At 43.7% G+C, this 23,406-nt stretch overlaps 2 protein-coding genes across 5 annotated transcripts in view; one reads left to right on the top strand and one right to left on the bottom strand.

The window, feature by feature from the left end:
- NOL8 (nucleolar protein 8) overlaps nucleotides 1-10,827 on the bottom strand; it is a 35,714-nt gene extending 24,887 nt beyond the window's left edge. Inside the window, exons 1-4 of one of the 4 annotated variants that reach the window (XM_060200574.1) lie at nucleotides 10,676-10,827; nucleotides 8,219-8,397; nucleotides 6,100-6,162; nucleotides 3,554-3,632 (exon numbers count right to left, since the gene is read on the bottom strand). In XM_060200574.1, the coding sequence (XP_060056557.1) occupies nucleotides 3,554-3,632; nucleotides 6,100-6,162; nucleotides 8,219-8,357 (281 nt within the window). In that variant the 5' untranslated portion in view covers nucleotides 8,358-8,397; nucleotides 10,676-10,827. Of the gene's footprint in view, nucleotides 1-3,553; nucleotides 3,633-6,099; nucleotides 6,163-8,218; nucleotides 8,398-10,557 lie in introns of all 4 variants that reach the window. The other 3 variants (XM_060200576.1, XM_060200575.1, XM_060200577.1) reach the window with 3 other exon arrangements.
- A 190-nt stretch (nucleotides 10,828-11,017) lies between these two features.
- The window catches only part of CENPP (centromere protein P), a 211,436-nt gene continuing 199,047 nt past the window's right edge, over nucleotides 11,018-23,406 (top strand). Inside the window, exon 1 of the mRNA XM_007529174.2 lies at nucleotides 11,018-11,427. Within this exon, the coding sequence (XP_007529236.1) occupies nucleotides 11,321-11,427 (107 nt within the window). The 5' untranslated portion in view covers nucleotides 11,018-11,320. The remainder of the gene's footprint in view (nucleotides 11,428-23,406) is intronic.

Genomic DNA, 23,406 nt, shown 5'->3' with positions numbered 1-23,406 from the left:
GCAGCTCTGCTCATTTGGCTGTATGCATATTCCTGATATATATATATTTCAGGGTTATTGCTGGGGCTTGTTGCCTGTACTACAAATCTATTGCTCCTGGAGGCCATTTTCCACCATTGTTGTTGCTGCTGCTGCTGCTGCTGTTGTTGGATAGGACAGAGAGATAGTGAGAGAGGAGGGGAAGATGGGGAGAGGGAGGGGGAGAGAAAGACAGACATCTGCAAACCTGCTTCACTATTTGTGGTGAGCTGGGTGCTCAAACCGGAATCCTTGCACAGCTCCTTGCGCTTTCCACTGTGTGCCTAACCTGCCTGCTCCCCTCCTGAAATACATTTAATGGTCCCAAACTCAAAGCCCAGGAGGTGAAATGATGAATACGTTTTAGACTCTCAAGCATGAGGTTCTGAGTTCAAGCCCAGGCATCACATGTCCCAGAGTGATGCTCGGGTTCTCCCTACTCCCCAAGCAAGCAAACAAAATAAAAAAGGGGAGGCCAGGATGAGTACACATGTTGCAATGTGCAAGGATATAGGCTGAAGCCCCCAGTTCCCATCCGCAGAAAGAAAGAAGAGAAAGAAAGGAAGAGAAAGGAGGGAGGGAGGGAAAAAGAGAGAAACAACACTCCCAAACTCATATCGTCTTTTCTCCCTGAGGCTAGCTTCAGGACCTTAAAACACTTTAATATCTTTTAACACAATCTTATTCTTATTTATTTATTTATTTATTTATTTATTTTCCCTTTTGTTGCTCGTTTTTTTTTATTGTTGTAGTCATCATTGCTGTTATTGACGTCATCGTGGTTAGATAGGACAGAGAGAAATGGAGAGAGGAGGGGAAGACAGAGAGGGGGAGAGAAAGACACCCGCAGACCTGCTTCACCGCCTGTGAAGCGACTCCCCTGCAGGTGGGGAGCTGGGGGCTTGAACCCGGATCCCATCGCCAGTCCTTGAGCTTCCTACTATGTGCACTTAACCCACTGCACTACTGCCTGACTCCCCACAGCCTTATTCTTAAGTCATCTGCATAATCACATGACTTTCATGTAGGATTCCCTATTATCTTTATATCTTTGTGTGACACTAGCTTTACCAGTCAAAGTAAACACAGGCAACTTAGTAATATTTATTAAATCTTAAATGCACAGAAGTCTATAATAAAGCAACTCCCCTTATTGACATAAACTGTGGAAGAACTACTGCATATGCGCAGAATGCATGCTCAAAGGTCATCTACGGTCATGAAGTGGAGAGTCCAAATGTCCATAGTGGGGGGTGACCAACTGCAGAGTGGTACAATCATTTTGCCGAAGTACTTAACAGTTATAACAAAGAAGAATGGAAGATCTACACCATCACAAAAAAGGAATGCTAAAAAAGGGAAGTATTCGGAATGGGTGGTGGCGCACCTGGCTGAGCGCACCTGGGACAATGCGGCAGGACCCCGGATCGAGCCCCCAGCCCCACCTGCACGGGGAAAGCTGTACTAGTGGTGAAGCAATGCTGTAGGTGTCTCTTTTTCTTCCTCTCTATCACCCACTTCCCTCTAGGTTTCTGGCTGTCTCCAACCAATAAATAAAATAAAGATAATAAAAAAAATTTTAATTAAAAAAAAACACGCATTCATGCCATATGTTCTGAAGGGCCCACATCCAACTGCCAGCACCACCATAAGCCAGAGCTGAGCAGTGCTCTGGTCTCGGGCTCCCTCATACTCCCCCATCCTCCATCTCTATCATGAACAAATATATAGAGAGATGAAGTACAGGGGCCAGGCAGTGATACACCTGGTAGAGTGCACATGTTGCAGTGTACAAGGACCTGGGTTCAAGCCCCTCAGTGTCCACCTGCAGGGTGGGAAGTTTCACAAGTGGTGAAGCAGTTCTGCAGGTCTCTCTCTCTCCCCTGTTCCCTCTCAACTTCTGTCTATAACAACAACAAAAACAACAACAAAATAAAGTATTTTTACAAATATATATGTATAAATATACTTGGGCTTTGGGTAAGGCTGATGGAGTAAGCAATTAATTATATATACTTTTCTCTTCAAGTTTGGGAGCTGTTCTCTGCCCTAATCCAGCTTTCTAGTTCTATTCTCTACTCTGACTACATTTCCAGACAATATTTTTGGCCTACCTCCATGTTGTTCAGATAAAAATCACTAAAATCATAGGCCCCTGAAACATACCTAAAATAATCTTTCTAGCTTCTTTTAAATCTAAAGTCCCTAATCTCACGTATTCCTACTTTCTGGTTCCTATTTATTAAACATTTGTCCTGCTTCATAATTTAGTACCTTTCAGACACCAACTTGCAGATGATACTACGACTCCATCCTAAATTCCATGGGTGGATGAACTCACTAATGTCCTAGAACCTCACCTCTCCAGAGCCCTACCACACTAGGAAAAGACAGAAACAGTCTGGGGGTATGGATCGACATGTAATGCCCATGTCCAGTAGAGAAGTTAAGTACAGAACCCAGAAATCCTACCATCTGCAACCCCAAAATAATTGTGGTCCACACTCCCAGTGGGGGAGAAATGTTAGGGGAAGATGACTAGGGGGCTCTGAAACCCAATTCCATCAGGACTCGGAGAGAGAAGAGGAAAAATGGAAAGACATTTGGAAGTAGTAATAGGTGTAGCTGTGGCTTTAAAAGGCAGAGGAGGCAGGACCACAGAAAAACCTGGGCAGGGAGTGGGGCAGTGGCACCGCGGGTTACGCGCACATAGGACCGGTGTGAGAATCCCAGTTCAAGCGCAGGCTCCCCACTTGCAGGGGAGTCTCTTCACAGGTGGTGAAGCAGGTCTATAGGTGTCTGTCTTTCTCTCTCCCTCTCTGTCTTCCCCATCTCTCTCGATTTCTCTGTCCTAGCCAACAATGATGACATCAACAATAATAATAACTACAACAACAATAAAAACAAGGGCAACAACAACATATATATATATATATATATATATATATATATATATATATATAGAGAGAGAGAGAGAGAGAGAGAGAGGGGGGGGGGGGAGGGAGAGGGAGAGAGAGAGAGAGAAAACCCGGGCAAAAATATAGATAGATAAAAGTCACATATGTAAAAATACTGTCTTTTTTTTTTACTCTCTTTTGTTGCCCTTGTTTTTTTTTTTTTTTATTGTTGTGGATATTATTGTTGTTATTGATGTCATCATTGTTGGATAGGACAGAGAGAAATGGAGAGAGGAGGGGAAGACAGAGAGGGGGAGAGAAAGACAGACACCTGCAGACCTGCTTCACCACCTGTGAAGCGACTCCCCTGCAGGTGGGGAGCCAGGGGTTCGAACTGGGATCCTTAAGCCGGTCCTTGTGCTTTGCGCCACCTGCGCTTTAACCCGCTGCGCTACCGACTGACTCCCAATACTGTCTTTTTGAATGAGGGCTGGGGTCATGGAAAGCTAGTTAGTAGGGTTTTAGCTCCATGTTTGCTTTGGCTACAATTAATGATATATTTTGATATGTCCAAATTAATCAAATATATAGTACAAAATAAAGTAACAAGGTTGAAATTCATGTACAGTAAATCTTACCTGTGCAAAAAACTTTCTCTTGCTAGCTGAATTTGCAATGTTCCACCTTTCCATTTTGTTTTGTTTAAGACAGACATACCTACAAAGTAAAGGATATCAAGTTGTATGACAATGCACAATTTATTTCAATGTGTACATTTCCTAATGATATCTGTAGTATTAAGAAAAGCAGATTTGTGGGGGTTCGGCAGTAGCACAGTGGGTTAAGTGCACATGGCACCAAGAGCAAGGACAGGCGTAAGGATCCCAGTTCGAGCCCCCGGCTCCCCACCTACAGAGGTGAAGCAGGTCTGCAGGTGTCTATCTTTTTCTCCCCCTCTGTCTTCCCCTCCTCTCTCCATATTTCTCTGTCCTATCCAACAACAATGACATCAATAACAACAACAATAATAACTACAACAACAGGAAAAACAAGGGCAATAAAAGGGAACATAAAATTAAAAAAAAAAACATTTAAAAAAAGAAAAGCAGGTTTGTTTATCACCAAGACACTGGAAATGGAATAAAGAAAATGAGGCCTCCCAGCTTCCAGTCTCATCTTAAACACGTACCATGGAGGTCCTTTTTTTTTTTTTTTCCTCCAGGGTTATTGCTGGGCTCGGTGCCTGCACCATGAATCCACCGCTCCTGGAGGCCATTTTTTCCCCCCTTTTGTTGCCCTTGTTGTAGCTTCGTTGTGGTTATTATTATTGTGCCCTTGTTGATACAATTTGTTGTTGGATAGGACAGAGAGAAATGGAGAGAGGAGGGGAAGACAGAGAAAGGGAGAGAAAGACAGACACCTGCAGACCTGCTTCACTGCCTGTGAAGAGACTCCCCTGCAGGTGGGGAGCCGGGGGCTCGAACCGGGATCCTTACACCGGTCCTTGCGCTTTGTACCACGAGCGCTTAACCCGCTGCACCCCACCCCCCTTTTCTTAAATGAGAAAGATAGGAGAGAAAGAACCAGACATCACTATGGTACATGTGCTGCCGGGGATTAAACTCAGGATCTCATGCTTGAGAGTCCAATGCTTTATCTACTGTGCCACCTCCCGGACCACCCATGGAGGTCTTTATGGCCCCTAGTATCTCCTGGAAGATAGGATCAAGGCAAGTGTGCAAACTGTACAGTAAAATTCATTTGCTTTTTTACAAATTTGTTACAAGTGACCAAACATTTTGACCTTCTATCCTCCAATAGTCAATATTTCTGAATATATGCTATCAGCTTCCTTAGTAATAACCACAATACCTATTGGTAGGTACTATAATAAGGACAGAGTTCTTAATATGTCCTGATGCCCATTTCTTTGCCATATATCAGAAAAGTGAACTGGGATTTAGAAGTTTAAATCAGTTGCCTCACATCACACAGGAAAGATGATATACTTGGTGGCTCAGGAGGTGGTGCAGTAGATAAAGCATTAGACTCTCAAGCATGAGGTCCTAAGTTCGATCCCCGGCAGCACAAGTACCAGAGTGATGTCTGGTTCTTTCTCTCTCTCTCTCTTTCTCCTACTATCTTTCTCATAAATTAAAAAAAAAAAAAATCTTTTTTTTTTTAAAAGAAAGATGATATACTCGTAGTCAAAACTTACTTGTCGGGAGTCGGGCTGTAGCGCAGCGGGTTAAGCGCAGGTGGCGCAAAGCACAAGGACCGGCATAAGGATCCGGGTTCGAACCCCGGCTCCCCACCTGCAGGGGAGTCGCTTCACAGGCGGTGAAGCAGGTCTGCAGGTGTCTATCTTTCTCTCCTCCTCTCTGTCTTCCCCTCCTCTCTCCATTTCTCTCTGTCCTATCCAACAACGACAACAACAATAAAACAGTAAGGGCAACAAAAGGGAATAAATAAAATAAAATAAATATTTAAAAAAAAAACAAAAAAAAAACTTACTTGTCCTATCGATTTTTTTTTACTCAACAGTAAATTAAATCATATGACTTTATAAGCTAATGTCTTTCTTTCTCTGATAGTATGTTCCATTTTTAGTATCTGCTGATTTTTCGGACACAAGTAGCTCTCTCCTAACACCAATTAATGATAATAATTAATTGCTCAAGAAAATAACATGATGGAGAGAGGAGCTGGTCACAATATCCAGTAAAGTGAGTGAGTGAGGAGTGTGTATGTGGGTGTATGTACACATGGGGCAGTTTGTTCCAAAGTATCCGAGAATAGTTATCTATTTTCTAAATTTCCCTCTAAATTTTTATTTGAGACAAAGCGAGAGTGGCCAGAGCACTGCTCAACTCTGGCCTAGGGTGGTGCTAGGGACTCAACCTGGGGATCTCTGCTATTCAAATCCAATGGGCAACCACACTGTGATGCTCCCTAACTCAAGAATACAACTTCAGGGAGACCACACCAGCAATATGTTACCAGGACTGCTGAGCTTAAGTAGTACAGCTCTAAACCTGCACAGCTGTGCCATCTAAGTTCAAGGCTGTGCTTATAGACAACTTAACGGAACTGCGAGACTTAGATCTAAACTCCAAGTTTTTCTCAGTTACACAGCAACACGCACTGGCAGATTGTGTGGAAAGCATGTGATGAAGGACCTTACATTTTCTCAGGTCTGCTTCTGTTATGTTGACATTGATGTATGCGAAGACTTTCTGTGGATTTCCTAAAGAGAAGAAAAGAAGCATTTACAACTCGCATCTAGAGTACAGTATCCAATTCAAGTCTATGCTTAAAAACGGAGCACACTCATAAAACATAGAGGAATAGACTGCCAAAGAAAGATCTCCTGAAACCACGACCCGAAGCCAATCATATATCTCCTTCCATTCACATCAGTTTATCACCGGAGGAAGTTGGAGCAATTCGAGCCACTGCATTTTTTGAACATTTATTTATTTTCCCTTTAGTTGCCTTTGTTGTTTTATTGTTGTAGTTATTATTGTTGTTATTAATGTCATCGTTGTTGGATAGGACAGAGAGAAATGGAGAAAGAAGGGGAAGACAGAGAGGGGGAGAGAAGATAGACACCTGCAGACCTGCTTCACCGCCTGTGAAGTGACTCCCCTGCAGGTGGGGAGCCGGGGCTCGAACCGGGATCCTTAGGCCAGTCCTTGTACTTTGTAGCACATGTGCTTAATCCGCTGCGCTACAGCCCAACTCCCTTAATTTTAAAAAAATATTTATTTATTTATTTATATTCCCTTTTGTTGTCCTTGTTGTTTTATTGTTGTAGTTATTATTGATGTCGTTGTTGGACAGGACAGAGAGAAATGGAGAGAGGAGGAGAAGACAGAGAGGGGGAGAGAAAGACACCTGCAGACCTGCTCCACCGCTTGTGAAGCGACTCCCCTGCAGGTGGGGAGCCGGGGGCTCGAACCGGGATCCTTATGCCGGTCCTTGCACTTTGCGCCACCTGTGCTTAACCCGCCACACTACCGCCCGACTCCCCTCCCTCTCTATCTTTATCTGAAGAAGAAAAGTGACCAGGGAGTGGTGAAATTGTGCATGCATGAAGCCAAGGCTTATTAAAAAAAAAATAGAGTTAACAGAACACATTTTGTAAAACAAAACGAAACACTTATTATTAATTATTGTACCATAGCACTGTTCAGCTTTGGTTTATGCTGGATTAAACTTGAGGCGTTTGGTGCATTGGATTAAACTTGAGGCGTTTGGTGCATTCAGTCATGCAAGTCTTTTTTGCACAACCATCATGCTATGGCTCCAGCTCAACAGCCTATTACTGATTTATTATTTATTTTTACTGGTGCTTCGCTCAGCTCTGGCTTCTAGTGCTGGGAATTGAACCTGGGACTTTGTGGAGTCTCAAGCATGCGAATCTCTTTGCATAACCATTATGTTACCTCCCCTGCCCTCAACACCCATATTTGCAAATGCAGAATGATATACACAAAGACAGCTCATTGTTAAATTATGGACAGCCAACAGTAAAGAACGCTGGGCAGAGGAGACAGAACAGTGGCTATGCAAACAGACTTTCATGCCTAAGAGTCTGACTGTTCAATCCCAGCACCACCATTTGTTGTGAAAAAAATTGTTTTAGAAAAAGAACATAAAATTTTTAAACAATATTTTTATTTGTTTGGATAGAGAGAAGAGACATTGAGAGAAGAGGGGGAGTTAGAGAAGGAGAGAGACAGAGGGACACCTGCAGCTCTGCTTCACCACTCTTGAAGCTTTTCCCCTGCAGGTGGGGAACCAGGATTTTAAACCTGAGTCCTTGCACACGGCAATGTGTGCACTCAATCAGGTGCACCACTATCTGGCCCCTTAGTTCTGAAATTTTTAAAGTTGCACATTCCAGAAGTCAGATGTTCTGGAATTCAGAATTTTTTTTTTTTTTTAACTTTTGCGACATATCTGGGCAAGTTTCATATGATACAGAACCCCTCTGGCACACAGAGTGGACACACTGTCTTAAAATTAAGCAACAACACTTTCAGTGTTTAGAGGTAACATTCATTTCTAGAAATCCTTTAATTTGTATTTATTTATTTATTTATTTGAGGGACAGAAGGATAAAAGAACCAGACATCACTCTGGCACACGTGCTGCTGGGGATTAAATTCGAGACCTCATGATATCCAGTCTAATACTTTATCCAAGGTGCCACCTCCTGAACCACACTTCCTTTAATTTGTGACACTTCACCTGAGCTATATCTGACTTAAATTATCCATGAACAACCACAGACTTACCTTGGTCATCTTTTCGAGTGATGATCTCCACATCAAAAACGTCTCCAAATCTGCTGAACTGACTTTGCAGATCTGCTTGGGAAATGTTCTGGCCAAGGCCACCCACAAAGAGGCGCTTTACTTCTTTGCTGGCTTTCATGAAGTTTGGGCATATACTCAGTGTGGGGAAAAATAATTATCTGTAGAGAGGAGTTTCTTTCCATTAGTTCTTAACAATTCTAGCAAAACCTCCCCACTCCTTTCCCTGAACCTTCCACAACAAATTCATCACCTGGGCATGTGCTTCACTTCTGTTTTTTTTAATATTTATTTATTCCTTTTTAAAAACTTTATTTAATTTTTCCCTTTTGTTGCCCTTGTGTATCGTCATTGTTGTAGTTATTATTGCTGTCTGTCTTCGTTGTTGGATATGACAGAGAGAAATGGAGAGAGGAGGGGAAGACAGAGAGGGGGAGAGAAAGATAGATACCTGCAGACCTGCTTCACCGCCTGTGAAGCGACTCCCCAGCAGGTGGGAAGCGGGGGCTTGAACTGGGACCCATATGCCGGTTCATGCACTTTCTGCCATGTGCGCTTAATCCGGTGCGCCACCACCCAGCTCTGTATTTATCCCTTTAAATTTTTTTTTTATTGTTGTAGTTATTATTATTGTTGTTGATGTCGCCATTGCTGGATAGTACAGAGAGAAATGGAGAGAGGAGGGGAAGACAGAGAGGGGGAGAGAAAGATAGACACCTGCAGACCTGCTTCACCGCCTGTGAAGCGACTCCCCTGCAGGTTGGGAGCTAGGGACTCGAACCCGGATCATTAACGTTGGTTCTTGCACTTTGCGCCACCTGCGCTTAACCCGCTGCGCTACCACCCGACGCCCCACTTCTGTTTTCTTTTTCTTTTATAATTTTGATAGAACAGACAGAAACAGAGAGGAGGGGGAATTAGAGAGGAACAAAGAGAGAGGCCTACAACACTGCTTCACCACTCATGAAGCTGCCTTCCTCCCATGGGGACTGGGTACGTGGGGAACCTGGGTGCTTTGCATGGTAATGTGTGTGCTCAACCGGGGTGCACCACGCCTGGTGTCTGCTTCACTTCCTCCTGTACTGCTGCTACATTTTCCCTCTGGAGATTCTGCTAACACTCTCCAGAACAGCACCTCTACACACATAAAGACAGGCATAGACTGGTGACTTCACTTTAGAGACCTACAATATTATATGCTACCTCTTCTCATGTACTTTTCCATGTTGTCAAATGTCTTTCATTCATTCATACATATATTTATTCACTTTAAATAACTGTATGAAGGGGGGAAGAGAGTAATGGTATCACACTGGATCTGTCCTGGAGAGGTCCCAGGCTCAGTCCCCAGAACCATAAAACCAGAACTGGATAATGCTCTGGTGATATTCAAGTACACAACAGAGGATGCAACAGGTTAAAATGCTAAAAGATGGGAGTTGGGCGGTAGTGCAGTGGGTTAAGTGCACGTGACGACAAAGCGCAAGGACGGGCATAAGCATAAGGATCCTGGCTCGAGTCCCGGCTCCCCACCTGCAGGGGAGTCGCTTCACAGGCGGTGAAGCAGGTCTGCAGGTGTCTGTCTTTCTCTCCCCCTCTCTGTCTTCCCCTCCTCTCTCCATTTCTCTCTGCCCTAACCAACGACGACATCAATAACTACAACAATTAAAAAAAAGGCAACAAAAGGGAAAATAAACATTAAAATATTAAAAGAAATAAAACAAAATGCTAAAAGATTAAAAAGACAGGACAACTACAGCAAATGGCATTACAGTCAACACAGTAAAGTCATCTTCTTACGAAGTGCCCGTGTTGCAGTTTGCATGCATCTCTTGCTTTTTTTTTTCTTTCTTTCTTTCTTTGCGATAGTGATCGAGAAGGGAAGGTAGAGAGAGTGAAAGAAACCACAGCACAGAAGCTTCCTTTAGTGTAATGCGGGTCAGGCTCGAACTTGGGTCCTGCACAGGGCAAAGCAGCACTGCGGCTATTTTGCAGGCCCCGCATCAAGCAGGAGTCGCTGTCACTTTCCCAAGGCCATTCAGAATATCAGCGGTGAAACCAGGGTTAGAGCCCAGATCTAATCTCTGAACCTGTAATTCTCAACACCAGCGGATGCCGTTGGATTGGGAATCAGCGAAACCTTCCCAGGGGCGCTAATAGTTCATATCCCCCAAGAAAATCCTTCATCTTGTTTAGAGCCTCTCAAGAACGTAATTCAACCTGGTCCTTTTTCCAGGAGCCGGCAGACCCCAATCACCCACAAATCCAAAAACAGTCCTAGAACCCTGGGCGGGAGGCAAAGTCTACAGCTTCCTGCTAACCTCCTCCGCTCCAACCTGTCCACCTTGGCCCTTGTCCTCCCAGAAGATCCAAGACGAGGGTGGCACAAAATGAACCAAATGGTGTCAACATTTCCCGCTTCCCTGACCCGCCGCTCACCACGTTGTCTTCAGCGTTGGCTCGGCTCTGGTGGCTGACTTCCGGTTCAGGGCCCCTAGCGGCGTAGTCTCTCGGACTTCCTCCCGGAGTTCCAACCCAGCCTCTCCAAAGTTCCGCCGTCACGCTCCGTCCTCCCGGCGCTCTTGGTTTCCCTGGAATATACCGTTTCCTGTCACCCAGCAGTTAAGGTCAGCAAGCGATCCCCAGCCCAAACGCCTCATTCAAACTGAAGAGGGTTAGGACCTTGTCCGCGTTCATCAGCTCTCTGGACTAGGTTGGCGGAAAGGAGGGAGCGGAAGAAAAATAAAGAGACACCCTTGCACGTGGTTCCGGGACCGCCTCTTGAGCGATGTGCTAACTGGGTTGATCCAAGTCAGCGCGGGTGCAGGTGGGCTGTGGCACGCGAGGCGGCGGCTCGGATCCCGCTTCTGCCCTGCGGCGAGGGGCCGGTCGTGCGCAGGCTCTGGTGGGCGGAGCGGGTGTGGCCCGGGCTGGACGCCGCACGGGAGCCGGTCTGGGCCGCGGGTTCTCGCGTCGCGCTGCCGCCTCCCCCTGCTCGTCCCGGGGTGGTTCGCGCCGGAGCGCGCGGCGTTTGAAGCGCGGAGCCTGGGCGCCAAGTCCCGCGTCCCGAGTCTGAGCGGCTCCATGGACTCCCGGCGGGCAGAGCTCCGCGCCCTGGAAGCCGAGATCGCGGCCCTGCGGCGGGCTTGTAGGGAGACACCGGCGCCTGTGGGAGACACTGCCCAAGCCCGGTATGTGGCCCCTGGGGCCCTGAGCTTCTTTCTCCCCTTTGACTGCACACTGATGGGCCCCGCGACCCTCCCCACTGATGCCTGGGTGTGGAGTCTGGCAGGACCCGTACTGCTCCCCCTTTGATCCCCGGGCAGGATGGCTAGCCCCGAACTGTTAGTCCTTGGTCTCCCAGAGTGCAAGCTGGCTGGACCCGTGATATTACCCTTTGACCCCTGGGCGCGCAGGCTGGCTGCCCCTGCGATGCTCCCCATTAGCCCCGGAGTTTTGCAGGCTGGCTGCCCCTTCTATGCTCCCCTTTGACCCCTGGGTGTGCAGGCTGACAGCCCCCTCTATGCTCCCCTTTGACCCCTGGGTGTGCAGATTGGCTGGACCCGTGATGCTCCCTTTGACCCCTGGGTGTGCAGGCTGGCTGCCCCTGCGGTGCTCCCCTTTGACCCCTCGGTGTGCAGGCTGGGGGGCTCCGCACTGCTCCCCCTTGGTCCCTCGGAGTGCAGGCTGGCTGGTGACAGCATCGCGGGATTCGCAGACTGCTTGGTGGGGAGCGCTTTCTGGACTGATCTGGGGGTGGGGGCGGATAGCTATCTCTTGTGTTCTTTCCTCCTTGTCGATAACCAACGTGGAGGGAGCCTTCCTTATATCTTTAACAATCTAGTCTTCGCTGGGACCGATTTGTTGGGATCTGATAACTATTTGATTTCATGGTGTTCACTATATGGGCCATCTAAGTGATGTAACGTTTCCTTTGACAAGTAATTTAGGTGACAAAGTGAGTTGATAAAAATAAATACTTGACATGGCTGTTTTGGCAGTTGTATTCATTCTGAAAGCTAATTGTGAATGTGAAGGAATCGAGAAAGGAGACTGTAGCCTCTAACACTAATAGGCTGAAGTGTCTGGAGAGTAGTGTTACCTACCACAGCACTAGTACAGCCGCGGTCTGTAACTGATTTACTCAGTGTTAGCCTGGGAATGCACAGGTAGCTATTTATTTTATTTATTTATTTTAACAGAGTACTGCTCAGTTTTGGCATATGGTGGTGTGGGGCGTTGAGTAGGGGATTGAACCTGAGACCCTGGAGTCTCAGGCATGAAAGTCTGTTTGCATAACCACTATGCTACCTCTCCTGCCCAGCTCTTTATTTATATCACATAAACTATGGCATGCATGTACACGTGTATGTAGACAACACGTGTATGAGTATGTATATGCATGTGTACACACAACACACATGTATATCATACACTTATGACAGTCTTCTGGTAACTGTTTAAAGTTAAGGAAACTGAATCTTAGAAAAGTGAAATTGTGGGCGGGCTAGATAGCATAATGGCTATGCAAATAGACTCTCATGCCTGATGTTCTGTAGTCGCAGGTTCGGTCCCCCCAGCACCACCACATAAACCAGAGCTGGACAGTGTTCTGATTAAAAAAAAAAAAAAAAAAAAAAAAGGAAGAGAAGGCAGGCGGTGGCGCAGCGGGTTAGGCGCACGAGGCGCAAAGCGCAAGGACCGGCATAAGGATGCTGGTTCCAGCCCCCCCCACCCCCTGTCTGCAGGGGAGTCACTTCACAAGCGGTGAAGCAGGTCTGCAGGTGTCTGTCTTTCTTTCCCTCTCTCTGTCTTCCCCTCCTCTCTCCATTTCTCTCTGTCCTATCCAACAACAACGACATAAAAAAATCACAACAATGTTAAACAACAAGGGCAACAAAAGGGAAAATAAATAAATAAATGAAATGTTAAGAAAAAAAAAAGAAGAAGAAAGAAAAAGAAAAGAAAAGTGAAATTGCTTGCCCATGGTTGCAAAGAAAGGAAGTGTCAGAACAGGAATGGGTCACAAGACTTTATTGTTTAATTAATTTATTTATTGATTTTTTTTTTTACCAGAGCACCACTGCTCAGCTCTGATTTATGGTGGTATAGGGGACTGAACCTGGGACTTAGGAGCCTCAGGCATGAGAGTCTGTTTGCATAACCATTATGCTATCTACCCCTGCCCATTTTTTAAAAATTTCTTTATTGGGGGGGATTAATGGTTTATAGCTGGCAGTAAAGTACAATAGTTTGTACATGTGTAACATTTCTCAGTTTTCCACATAACGACTCAATCCCTATTAGGTCCTCCTCTGTCATCAGGTTCCAGGTCTTGAGCGCTCCCTGCCTGCTTCCCCTCCCACCTCAGAGTCTTTTACTTTTATGCAATACACCAGTCACAAGACTATTAGTTCAAAATCCAACCAATTTGTTTTATTGAAGGAGAGGGAATGAAAGGACCTCTAACGGTTAGTTATGTGCTTATGGTATCAAACTTGCATGCAGCTTGAAGGCAGAAGCTGTCTTTTTAAAAATCAATGAATCAGGGGGCTGGGTGGTAGCACAGCAGGTTAAGCACACGTGGCACCAAGCTCAAGGATCCCCGCAAGGATCCTGGTTTGAGCCCCCAGTTCCCCACCTGCAGGGGAGTCGCTTCACAGGTGGTGAAGCAGGTCTGCAGATATCTATCTTTCTCTCCCCCCTCTGTCTTCCCCTCCTCTCTCGATTTCTCTCTGTCCTATCCAACAACAACAGCAATAATAATAACAAGGGCAACAAAAATGGGAAAAATGGCCTCCAGGAGCAGTGGATTTGTAGTGCAGGCCTTGGGCCCCAGCAATAACGCTGGAGGAAAAAGAAAAGAAAAGAAACCAATGAATTAATTTTAGATATAGAGACAGAAATTGAGAGATGAGAGGGAGAGAGAGAAACCCCAGTAGCTTTTGTTTCAACCCTCAAGAAACTTTCCCTCAGCGGTGGGGATGTGGGACAGGGGTGAGGCTTATACCTGAGTCCTTGTGAGCTGTAATGTGTGAGCTCAACCAGGTGAGCCAACACACAGCCCCAGCAGAGACTGTCTTCACTTTTTCAGCCCAGTCGAATTTGACAAGGTGCTGAAAGAATGAGATCCGTTTATGCAAAGAGACTCTCAGAAACTTCCCCCCACCTTTTTTTTTTTTTTTTTTACATCTAGTGAGATGATATGGCTTTATTTAACATGAGCTATGCTGATGAATATTCAAATGTAATTTGAAAAAATAAATTCTTGAGTTAAACACTCATTAAGCCATTCATAGTACATTTTGATATAGTCTAAAAATTTTTATCCCTCCAAATTCATATGAAAAAAGTTAAGTCCACTGTAATGATACTTGGAAAGGGGACCACTGGGAGGTAATTAGGATCTGATCTTGTGACTGTCTTTAGAGACCTTATGAAACACACCTTTAGAACTGTCCAATTCAGGATGACTATCAGATTATTTCACATAAGGATAATACCTAAGAAGCAAGGTGGAGACCCGGCCTGGCAGTGGCATGCCTAATTGAGCTCAGGTTCAAACCCCAACTCCCCACCTGCAGGGGGCGATGCTTCACAAGCAATGAAGTAGGTCTGCAGGTGTCTGTCTGTCTCCCCATCCCACTTCAATTTCTTTCTGTCCTATCAAATAAAATAGAAGGAAAGAAAGAAAAAGGGGGGGAAAAAAAACAGCCTTTGGGAATGGTGGGTTCATAGTGCTAACACCGAGCCTCAGTGATAACCCTGGTAGCAACATATTTTTTAAAAAATTTGGTGGTGGGGGGAATAAGGAAGAAGAGGCAAGGGGGAGAAAAGGGAAACAGAGTAAAGCTTGAACTAGACTGAATATGTTGCAGCAAAGGACCATGGACTGTGGGGAAATAGGAAATAGGATCAGTAACCCAGAGCTTGATGGTGAAAAGGGACCTGGGCTGCTGGTGGAGTGCTGTGCTGATGCCTGCTGTGGATATCTAAGAGAGAGACTGTGCCAATGTGCCAACAACTGTCTTGTAAGCTATTACTTCCCCAGTTAAAAAAACAAAACAAAACATTTGTTTGCTACCAAGAGAGGATATGAGAGACCTCTAACATAAAAGGGCCCTGGCCCATTATGCTAGCACCCTCAATTTCAAAGTTGTGTCTAATGTAATTTTAAGAAACAAATTTCTGTGTTTTAAGCTTAGTCTCACTTTTAATTTCTTTTTTTAAATGTTTTAAATATCTATTTATTCCCTTTTGTTGCCCTTTTTTATTGTTGTAGTTGTTACTGTTGTTATTGATATTGTCATTGTTAGATAGGATGGAGAGAAATGGAGAGAGGAGGGGAAGACAGAGAGGGGGAGAGAAAGACAGACACCTGCAAACCTGCTTCACCACCTGTGAAGCGACTCCCTTGCAGGTGGGGAGCTGGGGGCTTGAACCAGGATCCTTACAATGGTCCTTGTGCTTTGTGCCACCAGCGCTTAACCCGCTGGACTCCCTCTTTTAATTTTTTTTTTTTTATAAATCCATTGGCTTTTAGTGATCTACAATCCACATTAATGAAATCAGTTGATAGTAGGCAGAAGATTTTATTTTTTTACTTATTTAAAATATTTTATTTAATTATTTATTATTGAGAGAGAGAAGCAGGCTTCATACATAATTGTTATGCAGAGACTGCCTGGCACCGGGCAGCTCTTTGCTGTCTGGATTTGCATTTCTCTGATAATAATAACACTGAGCATTTTTCTCATATGCCTATTGGCCATCTTAGTCTCTTCTTTAGTAAAAAAAAAAAAAAAAAAAAGTCTGTTGAAATCTCCCCATCATATGATGGGATTTCTTTGTCGTGTTGCTGAATTTACTGAATTGTGTGTGTGTGTGTGTGTGTGTGTGTGTGTGTATTAGCTATATATTTTATTCTTGGATAGAGACAGAAGTTGAGAGGGGAGGGAGAAATAGAGAAGGAAAGAGATAGAGAGACACCTACAGCTCTACTTCACCACTGGTGAAGCTTTCCCCCTGCAGGTGGGGACCAGGGGCCTGAGGCCCGGTCCTTGCACACCATAGTGTGTGCACTTAACCAGGTGCACCACTGCATGGCCCGTAGAGATTTTTTTTACTAGCTCTTTGATGTGTGGTTTGTGAATATCCTGGCTTATTTAGTAGGGTGTCTTTTAGTTTTGATGATTATTCCTTTTGCTTTACAGAAGATTTTCAGTGTGATGTAATTCCACTGGGTCATTTTCACTTTAGTTTTTCTTGTGAGTGGACTCAAGTGTCCGAGGCATTTCCAAAGCAGACATCACAGAGTGTTCTGCCAGTGTTTTTCTTCTGTGTATTTTGTGGTTTCCTGTCTAATATCCAAGTCTTTAATGCATTTTAAGTTTATTTTTGTACATGGTGAGATGTAGTGAAAAGACTCCTTTCTCTACTTTATTGAGTTCATGTGTCTATTTTTATTCCATTTCCACATAGTTGGATATCACAGCCCTGTAATAATACAACTTGAAGTCAGGAAACATGATGCCTCCGTTCTTGCTCTTTTTCCCTTAGAATTGATTTGACAGTTCTGGGCTTTTTGTGGTCTAGACACATCTCAGAGCATTTGATCTATTTCCTTAAAAAAAAAAAAAAAGCCTTTTTTTTTTTCCTTTTTTTAAATGGGGATTGCATTGAATCTGTCTGTTGCTTTAGGTAACAGACTGTTCCTATTTTAAGTATTCTTCCAATCTAGGAACATGGAATATTTTTCCATATCCTTGTGGCTTTTTTTTTTTCTGCTACCTTTGGTAGTGACTTAATTTTCAGTGTGAAAGTCTTTCACATCCTTTGTTAAATTTATCTGTTTATTTGTTTATTTTTTATTTATTTATACCAGAGTACTGTTCAGCTCTGGTTTATGGTAGGTCGGGGGATTGAACCTGGGACCTCAGAGCCTCAGGCATGAGAGCCTGTTTGCATAACCGTTAGGCTATTTCCCCCACCCCTCTTTGTTAAATTTATACCTGTACACCTCATTGATTTTGATAGTCCTCCTGTAAATGGGGTTGATTTCTTAATTTCTTTAAGTACTCTCCTTACACAGAAGTATGCCACCAATTTTTGTGTATTAATTTGTGGCCAGTCACCTTCTTGTATTGACTCATGATTTTTTGTGTGTGTCTCACTCATATCCAGGGCTTTACCACTTTTTTCTTCTTTTTATATTCAAGTGGGATAAAATTATTATCTGGGAAGATGGTATCAGAGTTGAGACTAGGCCTAGAAAGCTGGATTAGGGCAGAGAGTTAGCTCCCAATTATGAAGAAAGTATGTAAATACCATGAACTGCAAACCCCATCTATCTGACCTAGGGCTCAGGTAAGCTGTCTTTTGATCTCCTATCATGACTTTGAACCAGAACTTCATAATTCAGTTAATTCAGAATTATTTCTGAATTTCTTCATATGTTTTGGTGGTTTGTCTTTAGGTGCAAATGTTTGTAATTTTTATATCTTTTAATACTGGATACTTTGTTAATATATATCTTTTGCCTCTTCTAATCTCTCTCTTTTTAATTAATTACTTAATTCTCTTTTGTTGCCCTGTTGTTTTATTGTTGTTGTTGTTGGGTAGGACAGAGAGAAATAGAGAGAGGATGGGAAGACAGAGAGGGGAGAGAAAGACACATGCAGATCTGCTTTACCGCTTGTGAGGTGACTCCCCTGCAAGTGGGGAGCCGGGGGCTCAAACCAGGATCCTTACACTGGTCCTTGTGCTTTGCACCACTTGTGCTTAACCCGCTGCGCTACCGCCGACTCCTTCTAATCTCTTTTTTTACTTAAAGTTTATTTTGTTGGGTATTATCATAGTGACCCCTGTTCTCTCTCTCTTTGACATACGATATCTTTTTCCTTTTTTTTTTAATTTTATTTATTTATTCATGAGAAATGATAGGAGAGAGAGAAAGAACCAGACATCACTCTGGTACATGTGCTGCTGGGGATTGAACTTGGAACCTCATGCTTGAGAGTCCAAAGCCTTAGCCTCCTGGACCACATCTTTTCCTTTTTTTAATTAAAATATTTTTATTTAGTTATTACTGGACAGAGGCAGAGAGAAATTGAGAGAGTAGGGAGAGGTCGAGAGGGGAAGAGACAGAGAAACACCTGCAGCCCTGCTTCACCACTTGTGAAGCTTTCTCTTCTCCAGGTGGGGACCAGCGGCTTGAACCTGGGTCCTTGCACACTGTAATGTATGCGCTTAACCAGATGTGCTGCTGCCTGGGCCTCATTGAATGTTTTTTCTATCCTTTTATTGTAGTTTTTAATCTCAAGTGAACCTATTGCAGATAGCACTACTTGAGTCATATATATATTTTTAAATTTTTATTTATTTATTATTTATTCCCTTTTATTGTCCTTGTTGTTTTATTGTTATAGTTATTATTAATGTCGTCGTTGTTGGATAGGACAGAGAAAAATGGAGAGAGGAGGGGAAGAGAGAGGGGGAGAGAAAGATAGACACCTGAAGTGACTCCCCTGCAGGTGGGGAGCTGAGTCATATTTTTAAAGTCCATTTTACCAATATTTTCCATTGTAGTCTCTAACCATTTACATATCAATAATTTCTGATAAGACACTTTGTTCAATCATTTCGCTTTTTGTTTAAGATATAAACCAGGCGCCGGGCGGTGGTGCAGCGGGTTAAGCGCATGTGGCACAAAGAGCAAGGACCGGGTAAGGATCCCGGTTCAAGTCCCTGGCTCCCCTCCTGCAGGGGAGTCGCTTCACAGGCGGTGAAGCAGGTCTGCAGGTGTCTATCTTTCTTTTCCCCTCTCTGTCTTCCCCTCCTCTCTCCATTTCTCTCTGTCCTATCCAACAACAATAACAACAATACTAACAACAATAATGACAACAGCAATGATAAACAACAAGGGCAACGAAAGGGGAAAAAAATAGCTTCCAGGAGCAGTGGATTCATAGTGCAGGTGCAGAGCCCCTGCGATAACCCTGGAGGAAAAAAAAATTCAAAAAAGATATAGGCCCTGTATATCTTTTTTATCCTCAATTCCTGCACTGCTGTCTTCAGTATTTGATTTTTGTAGTGAAATGTTTATATCCCTTTGTCATTTCATTTTGTGCATATCCTATAGCTAGCTACTTTCTTTGTAGTTACCATGTGGAGTACATTTAACTCCCTAAAGTTAAACATCTTAATTTGAACTTTACAAACTTATGATCAATAACATACAAAAACTCTACTTGTTTTTATTCTGTCCATGTCCCTTTTATTTTATTGTTGGCGCCCTCAAATTACATTTGTATACATTGTGTGCTCTTGAACATAAATGAATACTTCTTTAAAGTATTTTGTTTATTTTCATGAGAGAGAGAAACCAGAGTATAGCTCAGTTCTGGCAGATGGTGCCAGGGATGGAATCCGTGACTTATGGGGTCTGAGATCTAGTACATTTCCTCTTTAAGTTTAATTTTCTTTTCCTTCTTTTCCCTTTCTTTCTTTCTCCTTCCTTTCTTTCCTTCTTTCTTTCTTTCTTTCTTTCTTTCTTTCTTTCTTTCTTTCTTTCTTTCTTTCTTTCTTTGCCAGAGCACTTTCTTTCCAGAGCACTAACTCAGCTCTAGCTCTGGCTTATGGTGTTGTGATGGATTGAACCTGGGACTTTGGAATCTCAGGCATGAGAGGTACATTACTTCTTCACTGTCTCCTGTTACCGTCTTTTAAAAATACTCATACCTTAAATTATGAAGAAATCAAAATTTGGAGTTATAACCAGATTTACTATAATACTAGGTTCCGAGTGATGGTTTTTTCTTTTAATTTTAATCTCAAGTCATAAGATATTTCTAGAAAGCAGTTATAAACCATTGTAACACTCTAACTAGGTTGTATAAATGCCCCTTATTTACTTTTTTTTTTTTTTTGCCTCCATGGTTATTGCTGGGACTCAGTGCCTGCACTATGAATCCACTGCTCCTGGAGGTCATTTTTTCCATTTTGCTGCCCTTGTTCTTATTGTTGTTGTTATAGCTGTTGTTGCTGTTGAATAGGACAGAGATGCATTGGATCGACCTTCTCGTGGTGCATCCCGTGAGTACCCATTCATTGGGGAAACTGACGATCCTTCCTAGCCAACTGAATCCACATGGATCCCAGTCACTTTCAAAGCCAGCAACAAGCAGCTCCTGACAGCTTTCAACCTGACGCTGTTGACTGGCTACGGAAGAAGGGCAAACGCTAGAAGAAGAGAGAAACTGAGAGAGGAGGGGAAGACAGAGAGGGGGAGAGAAAGATAGACACCTGCAGACTTGCTTCACTGCTTGCTAAGCGACTCCCCTTGTAGGTGGGGAGCTGGGGGCTGGAACCAGGATCCTTACTCTGGTCCTTGTGCTTTGCACCATGTGCGCTTAACCCGCTGTGCTACCACCCAGCCCCCTCCTTATTGACCTTTTTCATATCTTTATTTTACCAAATGACTTCAAGTTGCTGTCTAGTATACTTTCGTTTGATCTTCCAGGACTCCCTTGAGATTTCTTGTCCAGGATTTGAATGTAGACCTTAGGGGAGGAAGGGCACAGCAGCACTGGCCCTCCATTCTTGGAGCTCCTTACGGTGTGGATGGCAAGGCCCTCGTGCTACTGTGTGAGCTATTTCCTCACCTCAGACACTGGACATTTTATTTATTTATGAAACTATTTATTTGTCTTTGTTGAGTTGTAGGTGATAACTACAATGGTAAGCTATTCCAAGTGTTCGTTGTGATTACTGGATACGTGTGGATTGGAAAATACTCGCATCCCTATCAAGTTGCTTTTTATTTATCTATTTGATTTTTTTACTCCCCCTGTTCCCCTCCTCCCACCCCCAGATCACTGTTCAACTCTGGTTAGTTGTGGTTCTGGGTATTTAACCTAGGACCTGGGAACCTCAGGCCTGAAAAGCAACTGCCGGGCTGGGCGGTGGCGCACCTGATTGCGCGCACATGTTAGAATATGGGAGGACCCAGGTTCACGTCACCAGTCCCCACCTGCAGGAGGAAAAGTTCGCGAGTGGTGAAGCAGGGCTGCATGTACCACTCCTTCTCTCCCCCTCTAGCTACCCTATTCCTTCTTGGTTTCTCTTTGTCTTGATTACAGTAAACAATAGTTTTGAAAAATACAAAACATAAAAAAGGAAAACAGATCTGCGGGCCCCTGGTGTGCAAGGTTTTGGTTCAGACCAGCCCTGCAGGGGGAAGTTTCACAAGCAGTGAGGCAGGGCTGCAGGGGTCACTTTCTCTCTCACTATCTCTCCTTTGCCTAATTTCTCTTTATCTAATCAAGTTTAGGGAAAAAAAAAAGGCAGAGGGATGGTGAATAGGAACGGTAGATTTGTAGTTTGAGTACCCAGTCCCAGTAATAACCCTGATGACAAAAACATTTGAAGTCATCTGCATAATCATTATACTATCTCCCTGGCTCCATGTCCCATTTTAGGTGCGGGGACATTTAAATTCTACCATCTCAACAAATTTCTTTTTAAACGTTACTGATTTAACATTGTTTTTACAAGATATCAGATTTCAGGAGTATTTTCATATCCACACATGATGTATGTAAATCATTACACCCCCTGCCAAAGTTCTGTGTGTCCCCCCCCCCCAGTGTGACCAACAAAGTCCGTGAGACAGTGTAGGTACCTTCTCTTCTCCTCTCCCCTCCCCATCTCTCCTCTTTCTTCTCCTCTCCCCTCTTCCCTCTCTTCTTTTATTTTTTCTTTTATTTTTCAAAATTTTATTTAATTATTTATCCCATTTTGTTGCCCTTATTGTTTTTTATTGTTGTCGTTATTATTGTTGTCATCGTTGTTTTATAGGACAGAGAGAAATGGAGAGAGGAGGGGAAGACAGAGAGGGGGAGAGAAAGACAGACACCTGCAGACCTGCTTCACCGCCTGTGAAGCGACTCCCTGTTGGTATGCATGAGACCCCTTCTGTTTCATTTGGTTTAAATCCCCCCTGCTTAACACTATTCTATTTACATAACCACTTCATTCTATTTACATAACCACTGTTAACAAGCACCACCCTCCCTCCAGGGCATTAGTGGTTCAGTGATAGAATTCTCACCTGCTCCACCCCCTCTCCTTGTCACACCCTGATCCTCTCCTTGTCACACTCTGATTTTCACCAGTCACTTTTCTCTCCACCCTCTCTATGTCACATCCTGTTTCCACCCTACTTGGCAAGTATATATAAAGACAGCATTGTGAGTTTTAGGGTACTTTACTTTAGTTTAGCTTAGCTCGGCTTAGATTGTGCTGCGTCCTGCATGAATAAAGAGATACTGCCTACAGCTCAACCATGAGTCCCTGGTCGTCTGTTACCCGCCCGTGAAGCCAGCCCGGCGAAAACAACAACTCCCCTGTAGGTGGGGAGCCCCCAGGGGCACGAACCAGGATCCTTACTCTGGTCCTTGCGCTTTGCGCCATCTGTGCTTAACCTGCTGTGCTACCGCCCAACTCTCTCTTCTTTTATTTTTTAAAGTTCATCTCTTTAATCTTCTGTGTTCCACATTTGTTCATCTATGTTCCACAACTTAGTTGCCCTTCACCTCTTAGTTCACTAAGCCAAATCACTTCCAACTCTATCCATTTTGTTCCAGATAATACAATCTCATCCCGTTGATTGCAGAGTAGTGTTCCACTGTGTATATATATATATATATATATATATATATATATATATATCCCACAACTTTCATCCATCTGTTGTCGGGCATTGACCTTATTCTCATATTTTGGCTATTATAAATAATGCATCTATGAACATAGAGGTGCATATATCCTTTTGGATTTTTGTTTCCATCGGAATACCAGTCTTGAATTTCCAGTGTGAATACCTATAGGTTTGGTCACTAAAGCATAGACTAATGTAGTGATGTTAGGAATACAAAGATGGGGCGAGGATAGATAGCATAATGGTTATGCAAAGAGACTTTCATGCCTGAGGCTCCAAAGTCCCAGGTTCAGTCCCCCCCCAAAAAAAAATCAGAGCTGATCCATACTCGAGAAAGACAAAGAAAAAAAAAAAGGAATACAAAAGAGGGATAGTTATGAGAAAGCAAAAAGTAAGGCAATAGATTGTGGTGTGAGGAGACAAATGGAGCCACGGTAACTCCCATGAGATA

Source organism: Erinaceus europaeus, chromosome 10 (genome assembly GCF_950295315.1).
Source record: "Erinaceus europaeus chromosome 10, mEriEur2.1, whole genome shotgun sequence".
NCBI classification, from domain to species: domain Eukaryota; kingdom Metazoa; phylum Chordata; class Mammalia; order Eulipotyphla; family Erinaceidae; genus Erinaceus; species Erinaceus europaeus.
The sequence above is the reverse complement of the archived record's forward strand: the minus strand, read 5'-3'. Positions and strand labels throughout refer to the sequence as shown.